Source organism: Sinocyclocheilus rhinocerous, unplaced genomic scaffold, assembly GCF_001515625.1.
Source record: "Sinocyclocheilus rhinocerous isolate Xijiao unplaced genomic scaffold, SAMN03320098_v1.1 scaffold1142, whole genome shotgun sequence".
NCBI lineage: Eukaryota > Metazoa > Chordata > Actinopteri > Cypriniformes > Cyprinidae > Sinocyclocheilus > Sinocyclocheilus rhinocerous.
This window is the reverse complement of record NW_015656027.1, coordinates 24468-36727: the sequence shown is the minus strand read 5'-3', so window position 1 is coordinate 36727 and position 12260 is coordinate 24468. Positions and strand designations below refer to the sequence as shown.

General features: G+C 36.2%; 1 protein-coding gene across 4 annotated transcripts; it reads right to left on the bottom strand.

Moving 5' to 3' along the window:
• Window positions 1-3597: 3597 nt before the first annotated feature.
• Window positions 3598-12134, bottom strand: LOC107719293 (folate transporter 1-like). Of its 4 annotated transcripts, none has more exons than XM_016526691.1 (6): window positions 12061-12134; window positions 10783-11081; window positions 5646-6426; window positions 4583-4775; window positions 4058-4199; window positions 3598-3867 (listed from the first exon to the last, which is right to left on the bottom strand). In XM_016526691.1, exons 2-6 carry the CDS (start codon window positions 11053-11055, stop codon window positions 3667-3669), a joined length of 1590 nt encoding a protein of 529 aa, XP_016382177.1. In that variant the 5' UTR covers window positions 11056-11081; window positions 12061-12134; the 3' UTR covers window positions 3598-3666. The 4 variants fall into 4 exon arrangements, with proteins under 4 accessions (XP_016382177.1, XP_016382175.1, XP_016382176.1 ...); XM_016526689.1 differs by having other exon boundaries at window positions 11770-12126; XM_016526690.1 differs by having other exon boundaries at window positions 11909-12126.
• Between the last annotated feature and the right edge of the window lie 126 nt (window positions 12135-12260).

The window sequence follows — 12260 nt, the reverse complement described above, 5'->3', positions numbered from 1 at the left end:
ACCCATGGTACGGCAGCAAAGTTCCTTGATTATTACACCGGAATTACATAAAAATATGTCAATTCTATTATTAATAAATTTTATTTTTATTTATTTCTTTATTTATTATTTGTTTGCAGCAGGCGCAATGATATTACGCAGCGCCTGAAAATAGGCTTATTGGAAGTTAGCTAGCTGGGACTATTTTCAAGCGCTGCGTAATATCATTGCGCCTGCTGCACCCATGGTACGGCAGCAAAGTTCCTTGATTATTACACCGGAATTACATAAAAATGTCAATTCTATTATTAATACATTTTATTTTTATTTATTTATTTATTATTTGTTTTGGTTTTTTACACAACCTGAATACGATTTTAAAGAGTTGCAGTTCTCTGTATTTTACAGCCTGCTGTATTCTACAGTTCAAATGTGACTGCTAAAAATTAGCGACATTATTACTTTTATTTTTTACTGTATTTTGAACGGCACTTAGATTAATAAACAAATTCTGTAATATTTATTTGGAAAATAAAAAGTCAATTACTTGATACTGGTCTTACCTACCTCAAATGTTTGAATGTTAGTGTATATATAACAATATTCCTAGTTACTCTCTATTTTGCTCCACCAATGAAAATTCAAAGCAAGATCAACCATTGTGTCTCAGCAACAGGTTTTTGTTTCTGACTCCCTTATAATACACAAAAAGAAATTTGTTGTAACCACAGACAAGCATAACAAACAGTGATATAAATAGAGAAACCTCACAGTGCTGCTGGACTTTCTACCAGCAATCTTGTATAAATAGTAAATAAAGTGAGTCAAAGAGATTTAAGATAGAACATGCAGCAGTCTACATAAACAGGCTTTGGTTAAAATCCAGAAAATTTGATTGTATCAGATTAATTTTATCATTGCTATACTGGCCATTTTTGGGGCTCAACTTCTCAATTTAAATCTAGACTCCTCACTTCAGCCTGGCATACACTTGCTTTATCTCTCAACCATTATGAGAGAGAGAAAATAGTTATGCTGTGTTAGACAGGTCTGCAACAATCACCAACCAATCAAGTGATTGGAACATGAATCACCTTCAGTGCCAGCATTTCATTTACAACTACCTGCATCCCTCTAGTGTTAGCTTTGTCCGCCATTTTTAAATTAGTCTTAGTCTTGGTGTTAAATGTACTTTTTAGTCATAATATTTAGTCAACCTTGTCCTTTGTTTAGTCAAGTTTTAGTCAACTAAATATCGGAGCATTTTAATCCAGTTTTAGTCAATGAAAACTTTTTGCCACATTTTCATTGTGCTAGTTAAACTGATAAAAAATATGTTTTGCTCAATTATAATCGAAAAAAAGTGTTTTGTTATTTTTACATTTCTGGTATTGCACTTTCACCAATAAGCACAAATCAATAGAATGTGGACTCATACAAGTTTACCTCATCTAGTGTACTGATTTATTTTAGGCTATTTCAAATTAATATCAAAAAAATTAGATATGCACTCTCTGTCTACATTATGAAAATGGGCAAAAACATATTTTAACAGTGAAATTCTTAATAGTAATTCCAATCATTCTAAATTGCAATAATGTTTCTCTATTAAAACAACAGCGGCTGAGTAAGTACATTCATTCAGCAACCACAATCACAAACAAAATATTCGATATCTCATTACAGAACACAGACTGGCTGAACAACAATTTAATTTAAGATGAACATCTCACATGGAGAGCACTAAACTTCAGATTAAGCCAAGTTCACACTACAGGATTTTAAGCCTGATTTAAGCCCGATTTGCAAGGCAATGAGTTTGGGCAGGGACAAGTCTGGCTGTGATCGGGAGAAAATCGGTGGGTGATCAGCACTTGGCAATCTTTATGTGTGAACTACCCAGTGACGTATCAAAGAGAGTTGCTGACGCGTCCCCGACGCCAAACAAATATCTAGCATGTTAAATATAGCCTAGTTCACACTACACGACTTTAAAAGTCGGCAGATTGCTGTGCTGTTCAGACTACATGACTTCCCGATTGTCCATTTTCAATTAAACAACTCCTGTTTCACCTGTTGCTTCGCGTCATTCCCGTTCTACTTCTCGCGTGTGTTTTTGTGACCAAATGTGGTTTGGGGACCGGATAGAGTCATTGGGTGACAGAGTTGTTGTCAGCTTGTGTAGTGTGTCACCCCCTGTTGCGGATCATTTACGTAGTGTGAACACCACAACAACTTCAAGACAGACAGCAAGTCATGTAGTCTGAACAGCAAAGTGATCTGCCAACGTTTAGTCGTGTAATGTGAACTTGGCTTTAGACATCACCTTTAAGTCTGTTTTTCCCATTCATTACATTTTTTTTTCTTTGCCACAGTCACCTTTGTTTTGCTCACCGGGTGCTGTAGGATAGGATATTAAGGCATATTTTGAGATGGTCCTCACTGCAGAACACAAGATCCAGGGGACGAGGTTGGATCCAGATCCAACTCCTCCCACCTTACATATACCCCGCCCCCTGGATCTTTGTTCTGCAGTGAGGGGCTACTGCATATTTTCCTGTAATGCTGGTTTGAAACAATACGAATTTTACAAAATGCCATACAAATGAAAAATTACTTTAAAAATTAATTTGTAACAATTTATTTGTAATTAAACATGGTCTGGAGCTCCTAATGTCATCACACTACGAAATATTAAAAAAAACTTAACAGTAGTACTTATTTCCAAAATACAGTAGAACTAAGCAAGTGTCTTGTGTACAATCTTGTTTGTGTGATATTTATTTTATACAGGTTCTAAAAAGTTAATATTGAGTAACTTACATTTCCACCAAAACATAGTCAATTACATATTTTTATCTTCAACAATGGCAAATATTTCTAAAAGTGCTAAAGCATCAAACTTTGTGTGTCACTAAGCAATGCACAGACTTAAGTGTTTATGGAGCAATCCCTGTTCGTAACATTCAGTTATCATTCCATGTTACCAACACTGCGATTTCCTACTCCTGCTTACAGGTGAGCAGAACCCCACTCCGAGCAATCCTGGAGTGAAAGAAAACACTGACAAAAATGGTCCTCACGCCACGCAAAAATCCCACAACCCTACCCAGCTTTCACTGAACAGCAATCAGATATTCTAAGGGCATTTAACAAATATCAGCATTCCTGGATAACCGCTTGGCAAATCAATTTAGAGAACTGGAACTAACGGTTGTACAGTAGTAATTGTTTACATTTTAATAATTATCTGCAAATAATACTTCTGGAATCACGGTACAATGAAGTCAAAAAGTATTCCTATCAGATGCTAGAAAGCCAAACTTGCCATGTTTGGCTTCCAAACATTCCTTACAAAAATTATTTTACATTATCTTTGTTCACACTAACAAAGACAACCATATTAAATGACAAAGGAAACTAAACGAAATCAAGGATCTGACAAAATCTCGATCCAAGACTACATTTTCCATTGGCATTCCATCCTACTGACAACCTCAACCATTATATTTACTTTCCACAAAATGTATAACTAGAATTTGATGAGATTTTTTTTTTTTTATCTAGCGCTATTCCTAACAAGAGGACAAACATAAAAATAATAAAACAAAAGCTACTCATACTTAAAATAATAAAATGTTCTGATTTTGAAGTAACAGTTTAAGAGATGGAGAATTCCTTTGAATCTCATGTCTTAATGCTGGTTCCATTATGTGCCGTTGTGCCTTCACTAGCAGCCGTTGTCATGGGACTAAGTTCAGTGGCTATAGCTACTTCCGTAGTCTCCTCCTGTGCTCTTTGATTGCGGTAATGACATGTGATGATAAAGGCACTACAGCCCAGATAAACCACAGTCAGCAGAGTGAAGTAAAAGAAATAAACAAAAAACTGCAAGAGAAAGAGAGAAACAGAATCAGGCCAAAATCTTTCTGCATTGTAAGGTTATAATATAAAGGGAAACTTTCTGCATTGTAACATTACTGTACTTTCTTCTTCTATTAACAAGTTGGTGGTATCCATAACTGGTCCTGTTTTTCTGTGTAACTATTAACTGAAGTCAATCTAGAAAATTACACACCTGAGACTGAACATTCAAAGCCAATCCCCTCTTATCTGCCACAATGATAGTGATGATCGTTTTCAGGACTGTTCCAAGAAAAGTGTTTACTCCAAACACTAAAGCACACAGTTCTTTAGTGAGAGAGGAGGCAATCTGGAAACTGAGAAGAAAAATACAAAATGAGTTAAAAGAACAAAATGCAGAGCACAGATATATATATATATATTTTTTTTTTTTTTTTTAAGTTTATTTTAATTAAATGGTTTAATTTCCTTAGTGGTATTTAGTTTTAGTTAAAAGCTCCTCATGTGGCAAACTACAACAAACTTGAACTTCAAAGCAAAATTCTTGCTCTCCATGAAATAAGAATGTTTTCACAGGTGCATACATATCTACTTTTAAAACAGTGACTTTGAAACATTGAATGCAATGTGTGCCAGCGTTTGTAATGTCATTTATTTAACAAAGACAACACATTAAAAAAAAAATCCTTTAAATAATAATAAAAATAAATAAAAAAATAAATAGTTTTCTACAACTCACATAGCGATTGGCACCAGGAATTGGTAGAAGCCTCTGAACAGGGCATATGCCACATAGCAAACCCAGATATTATCTGTGATGCCCATGAGAAGCAGTAGACCGGCCTGTGCCGCAGTGATCAATCCAATCACCAGCTCAGACCAAAGATTCCATCGAATTTTCACATATCCTGCTGCAAATGACGTGATTGCACCTATGGAGCACGAAAAGTGTGATTGTCATGTAATATTCATCCAATGCCAATGAAAAAAAACATCTATTCTCACAAAGTTCAGATCTGTGCATAAAATATTTTCTACTTTTGTGTAATTTACACCAGGGTTCTTCATTCCTACTCCTGAAGAGCCACTTCCCCGCAAAGTTTAGCTCTAACTCTGATTAAATGCACCTAAATCAACATAAAGGTCATAAAGGTCTTTGGGTTTACTTGGAAGAAACTCTGCAGGAAAGTGGCTTTCCTGGACCAGGAATAAGGAGTTATGCTTTACAAGCATGCGTCATGCCAAAGCTCAAATGTTGAGGAACATGAACTTTGCTTGTTCTCACCAAATAGTAAACCAGCATGTATAATGTTACCTATTAAATCCTAGTTTTAAAAAAACAACAACAACTGTTAGTCACAATGACCTGTCATATACACTGAGAACCCTGATAGTGAAATTGAAACTCTGGCCAGTACAGATAAACAGATAATTATTTTCATGTTTCAAAAAACTAAAATCTAATACTATATAACCAATTTGTCTGCTAAAGTGAATTAGACATCACAACATGTTAATGTACAGTATGTATGAGTATCCACTGTATAAAATTTTAATAATAAATATAGCTGCAAGCATAAATTAAGGGGCCAAGCACTATAGAAGCAAGCATCAGGCCAACTGCAGAAATGAGTAGGCCTAGCTGAAGCTGATTTTAGTCAAAATGGCTGAAAAAACAAATACAACCACAAGTAATATGATTTAATGGCTTATCAAGTTTGACTAATTGTTTTATATATATATATATATATATATATATATATATACATATGGTGACTACAACACACTATAATCCATCTTACCTAATAATGTAGAGGCAGATTCAACTGCTCCATTGTAGACATGTATTTTATCTGTGGCAGGGTAGACTTCATTCCACAGGATGTGCACATAAAATACAACTAAATAGTAACCAGTGGAGTTGAACACCCACCACAAGCTCCAAAGCCTTAAACTAGGTACTTTCACAACATTCTTTAACTCCTTCAACATCTGAATAAACACTGAATTTGTCCAGGAAGATGATTTGTGGTTACTGCCTTGTGCAGCCATACTGCCATCCTTCTCTTCAGGCTTCATTCTGGCCAATTCCGATTGAGCTGCTTCCTTCCTTTCCTCGTCCAGACGGGCTTGGTTGAAAAACAAGCTACGCTTGGGCCATGGCAGGCAGAAGGACAAGAGCAGCCCAAAAGTGACAAGCCCCAGAGAGACTGCACTTAACGTCCTGTATGATATGCCCCCTAGTGACACACATATCTGACCAAGAACAGAGCTTGTGAAGACTCCCATGAGCACAGATGAGCGGGAGTAGCTGGCTACACGCTGATAAACAGTTGCTGGTACTAGCGAGAAAATGTATGAGGAGTACGCCACACGGGCAGCCATGGTAATGCCATAAAAGAACTCCATAAACTGCATCTCCAGTAATGAGGTTCCCAAAAGCAGCAAGAGCCAAATGGAAACATGACTCAAACTCTGAAGGATCAGCACAGGTTTGTAGCGTAGGTAATCTGTCAGCAGAAACACAGGCACCAGAACGGACATATAGGAATATGAGAGGACCGGGATAATTTCATTGGTAACCTGTAAAAAAAATTAAAAATAAAATTAAAATCACAGAAAGCCATTATTACATCTGATATGGGGTAGACAAAGAGCACTATAGCAGGGATAACTGTTAACGCTTTATAAATGTAACATCAGTAACATAATAGAATGCACTTACCTCCACACTAGGAACGCACAGTGTGAAATGCAGATTATAAATAATACCAAGCTTTAATTGTTAATCCCAGGTAAAGTATGAGCATTGTGAAACAAGCTAACCCAGGACTCTGTTTACCAGGGGTTTAAAATGGCCCAGGGTTAACTTATTCAAGTATGAAAACCCCTAATATACTGTCAACTGAAATGAGCGTAGTGCACATGGAGAACACATGGCATCCCAGGTTATATTTGATATAAATGTTAATATTAAAATGTGGACAAGAGGCTAATGTTAAACTACATTTCTTGCCCATTTAAAAGTGAATATTTGGAGTTTGAAATATATTGAAATGTGTTTTTCTTATGTCATTGTTAAAGGCCCATCATTCATAATCTGAGGACATGTTTAGTGTTTGAGAATGTTTTGTATTGGATAACATTATTACATCAACATAAAACTAGACTAGATGAGTAAAGTTCGCAAACAAACTTTGAAGTTGGCTTGAAAAAGCCTTTTGTGAAAGTTTGAAGCAGTTGTAATAGCTTGAAGTTTGGAAGTTTAGATAGATTAGATAGATGTAGATAGCATGTAATTAGCATGATTTAGCACATTGCTAACATGATTTACCTTGTTAGCATGATTTTAACATGATTAGCATGTTGCTAGCATGGTTATAGTATGTTTCTAGCATAATTAGCATGTTGCTAACATGATTATCATGTTGCTAGCATGTTTTTAACATGATTACAATGTTACTAGTATGTTGTTAGTATGATTAGCAAGTTACTAGCATTTTTCTAGCATGATTAGCATGTTACTAACATGTTGATACCATGAAAGCAGCTAAACCCAGCTTATTTAGCAAAAAAAAAAAAAAAGTTAAAACCAGCTAAAAATGGCTAAAACCTGCTGAATCAGTAAAAAACAGCTAAAAAATAGCTAAACACCAGCCTAGGCTAGTTGTCTAGTCTTAGCTGGTTTAAGCTCGATTGGTCTTTTAGCAGGCCTCCCAACTTGACCAGCTAAGACCACCCTGACCAGATAAAACCACTTTAACACCAGCCTGGGAGACCAGCCAAAGCAGCCAACCAGCTTAGGCTGGTTTTAGTTGTTTTGTTTTTTTTTTCAGTAGGGAGTTGTTAAGCTTTGCTATAGCAATAGACAGCTTAAATACACCATAAGTCTCATTGTATAAAGGTTTTCAACCCCTCAATGAAAGTTTATTTTATGAAACGAGGAATCATGATTTTGAATAGAAATATTACCAAACGTTAGAATTAGACACTTTGACAATATGCTAATGATAACAGATAATGACCCAACCGCATGTCGGCGTACGTGATTAACCGCTCACATGTGACGCGCTCTGTGAAGGACCATAAGGTGCCATTCACACAGAATGTGCTTTTCTGTTGACTAAAGATGCGATGCAGGCAGTGGAATAGGAAAAAAAATGCAAGAAGATGGGAGTTGAGTTTAAGTTCTTTTAACTTGAGCGCCGCGTTTTTAGAATGCCATTTCATGCATGAGACGCTGCAAGAGACGCGAGCACAACAGTCAAATGCGTCCATGTTTTCATAGAAAAAACTAAAAACTGTAAAGAACTATTACTGTATGTATGATATTTCATTTTTGCATCATGGTGACAGGCTGAAAGCTGCTGTTCATTGTTTTTATAGAACATTTATAGTTGTTAATAGTCTACAGTACTGGTGTTATACCTTCAGTCATTTAGAATTTGAATTACCTTGACTTTTGAGATGTTTTTAAAAAGCATTTTCCTTGTATTATTTCTGAAAAAAATAAATAAATAAAAATATATATACAGGGCTCCAAACAAAAAAATTGAGTAAGGAGCCATTGGAAAATGGCTCCTATAAGAAAAATTTTTAGGCGCCAAATTATTTTTTTTAGGTGCCACAGAATAAATGTGTTTTTTAACATTTCAATCATACTTTCATGTGTTTATGTCTCATCTTTTCTTGAATTTATCAGCATTTTAATCGATCTTGTAGATGACCTGATAACTAAGGTTCACTTAAAGTGGGAACTAAACGTCTGTTCCAACATGAAATATATAGTCACAAAGAATTGTTCATGACACAGAATCTGTACAAATATCATGGACCATAACAAGCATCACTTGGCCACTGAGTGTAGTTTGGGCTCCTCCTCAGTGCATCCTATTGGCGCTTTTCCACTGCATGGTACAACTCGGCTCGGCACGGCATAGTACGGTACGGCACAGCACGGATCGGTTTGCATTTCAGTAAGTTGTACTGTAGGCTTTCTTATAAAATAGGCTACGTGTTGATGTTAATTCATGTTCATCATGTACTTAGTAGTAAAGAGAAAGATACAACGTTAATGGGTTCACTTGCCGCTTGAACTGAGGCGCTAAAGCGATCACGCCTGCCACATTAAAGAGCGCCAAATCTGTATGTATTGTTTGAATTTCGTTATGAATTTGACAGTTTTAAAGCTTATACTTTGTTTATTCAAAAGTAACAAAGCTTTTTGCGATTAATGGACGGCAAGTGTGCTTCAAATAATATGAAGTTCACGCATTAACAGAACACAGCATATAGATAAGATCTTGATAAGATATTAGTAATGATTATAAACGAGAATTGTTAAAGATATTGCCAATATCCACACAGCTGACAGCCTTACCTGTTGTAGCTTCTTCAAGTTGTGCACGATATAGACTCTGCTTTTGTGCACTTTTACTTGCACGTCTCCGTCATGTTGATCTCTCTCGCAGTGTACAGCTGAGCTGCGTTTATCAGGTGTGTGTCAGCGCCGCTGTGCGGCAGAGATGAGGACTGTTTAAAACTCTTTTTTCCACTAAAAACTGTGATGCGCATCGTCTCAATACGTGAACACGGCAAATGATGCAAACACAAAACAAATTTTTAAGTCATAACATGTAAATAGTCGCCAGTGGCGACCTCAGCAGAAACTTCACTCGCAAATTAATATTTTTGGTATTAACCGTTTTAGTCGCAGTCTGGAGCCCTGATATACATATATATATATATATATTACACACATCTTCAACTAAAAGAAAACCTTGAGATATAACGTAACGTTGTTGTAGGGCAGGGATCCTCAAATCTGGCCCACGAGATCCACTTTCCTGCAAGGTTTAGATCTAACCCTAATCAAACACACCTGAGCATCAATGTCTTCAGGATCATTAGAAAATCACAGGTGAGTTGATCAGTGTTGGAGCTAAACCCTGCAGCGCATTGGCCCTCCAGGACAAGATTTGAGGAACCCTGTTGTAGGGCATTGTTGTGTATAATGCCTAGTCATAAGCTTGTTCAAAAATGGTGACAAAGGCCTGATTATTAAAAAATAACATATTTTTCGTTAAACGTCATTTAAATAAACGAATATTCGAATATTCATTTTTTTTATGAGCCAAATATTCAAATACGATATTTTTGAAAAATGCCCATCCCTATAAAAAATCTAATAATTCATATTACAGAAGTAAATGTATGATTGCATTTATTACCACTATTACAATTTTACAGTGTAACACTGCCCTTTGTACTTCCAGTTTAATTGTAATTGACTCAATTAAGTTATCAATTTAATTGACATGAGTAATGACTGTTAATATATCAAAGACATCTGACACCAATTTAAAAGTATCAGGCTAAATAGATTGCCTGAATAAACAAACCAAAACCAACATGAATGGTCCCTAAAATGGAAAATTCCCATACAGATATTCTCTGCATGTGGCCGATTAATTTGATGGCTTTTACAGTACTAACCTTATTTTAAAAACCATCCAGTTAGAGCCTGATAAGATCAGTACAGTGAGTACAAATTAATTTGAGAATTTACAAGTGTTTACAAAAAAAGTAATCTAATAACTCTACATATAATGAGTCAGCATGATAGTTTTAGTCCTTTCTCAAAGCAGATCTGACCCATTTTGGAGGAATGTGTGAACTCTGACCACATTCACATGGCTTGCCAGACCCCAGCAGCAACTGTCTCAGAGATTGAAAACCAAGTTACACAGTCGTGTGTGTCGACTAGGTATTGGCAACAAAATAAATACATACTATAGTTGGGAAACACAGTTTTAGTGTTTACAAAAAAGAAAAAAGTAAGATGTATCATTTGAATAAACTCACTCAATTTTATATTTTAAATGTGTATTTTTTCACAAACTAGAAAAAGATTAGAATAAAAGTAGAATAGCCCCATACCTGTTCACTAGTGAAGTTATTCTCTGTACTGAGCAGGTATGGTGTGATAAACGGCTCTCCAGGCTTCAGCTGCACCATGAAGCCATAGAAACAAAGATAAACAACGGACCATATCCAGGTTCTGGTCTTCTGCGTTTGGGTTTCCAGGTCTTCCTTGGTTTCGTGACTGACCGGTTCTCGAGCCACATTTTCCACAGTGTGTCCACTGCCATCAGTCCTCATGTCCTCCTTAACATCCTCAGTCCTTTCATTGCATGTATTCACTTCCACCATGTCACAACAATACTGATGCTATAAAGCTGAATTATTTAATGGAGTATAAAATGCAGAAGGAATGTCAATCCCCAAAATTAATAGATTAAGGCTTAGCAGTTTAACAGAGTTCAAAGACCGGTAACAACCAAGCGACTGCACTAGCCAGTAAATCCTAAGGCATGTGCCGTGTTAACTATTACTGGGAGCTGAGAGGACACTTCCATAATGATAACAGCTATGTGTTTAGAACAGCTATGTGTTTAGCTATTGTGTTTGTAGCTCAAGCTGACATTTTCTGTGTGCAAGCTTTCACCTTTGTCCAGTTTCCAACACGTCAATGATTAAAAAGTGTTACCTTACTCAACTGCACATTGTGATTCGGTAAAGAAGCAAAGCAAATCCAATTAATCTAATGAGCATAGTAAGTAGCAAAAAATATTTTCTCACACCTAGTCTCTTATTTTCTTGTTCTTGAGTCTTACACTAAATAAGAAAAAAAAAAACATACCAAACTGAAAGCTCTGCCAGAACAGTTATAACAACGTGTCAAAGGAGTTTCCAAACATTTGCAAGCACTTGTATCTAATGCATATGAACTTACTGTAAACGTACTGTAACAGACTAAGCGAACTCACATGTATCCACAACTCAAATGTCTAACAGTGCAATCCCAGCTCTTACACATATTTACATTTATTAATTTAGCAAACTCATTTATCCAAAGCGACTTACAATTGAGGAACACAACATATCTCATGACTACGTCTGTGTGTTCATGGATAACAGTGTCTTACAATCTCCTGTTGTTGTTGTTTGCACATAACCCCACCAATATTCAAGTATGGGTCATGTTGTTTCGAGTTAAACTTGCCTGTTGCCTCCCTGTGGTCAAATTTAATCCTTTCTTGTTGAGGCTGACGGTGAGCTAATTATCTATGCAACTTAAAATATTATAGTGCAAGTTATTTAAACGACAACAAAGCGACAGACTTTAACCCATCGGTATGGAATGACCACACGTACCATCTATGTCAGTGAAAGCAGTTCAGTCTAAAATCCACGAGACAGACATGCCCGCAGTTGCGCGCGCCCAATTGCCCACTGTCTGCGCATGCGCACCGGATGTTTATCTTAAGTTGATGAACGAATCGTTCTTTTGAAAAGAATCTTTTATAATGAACACCTATGTAACGTTTCACAATACCAGTCTAAATGATTCGTTC

What these genes read in the sequence shown, in the direction of transcription:
- LOC107719293 (XM_016526691.1), bottom strand. Translation starts at nt 11,055, where the DNA reads ATGGTGGAAGTGAATACATGCAATGAAAGGACTGAGGATGTTAAGGAG. An exon ending in ATAACTTCACTAGTGAACAG is followed by an intron (nt 6,427 to 10,782) that starts GTATGGGGCTAT and finishes TTTTTTTTACAG; the next exon opens with GTTACCAATGAAATTATCCC. An exon ending in TTCCTGGTGCCAATCGCTAT is followed by an intron (nt 4,200 to 4,582) that starts GTGAGTTGTAGA and finishes TTTTCTTCTCAG; the next exon opens with TTTCCAGATTGCCTCCTCTC.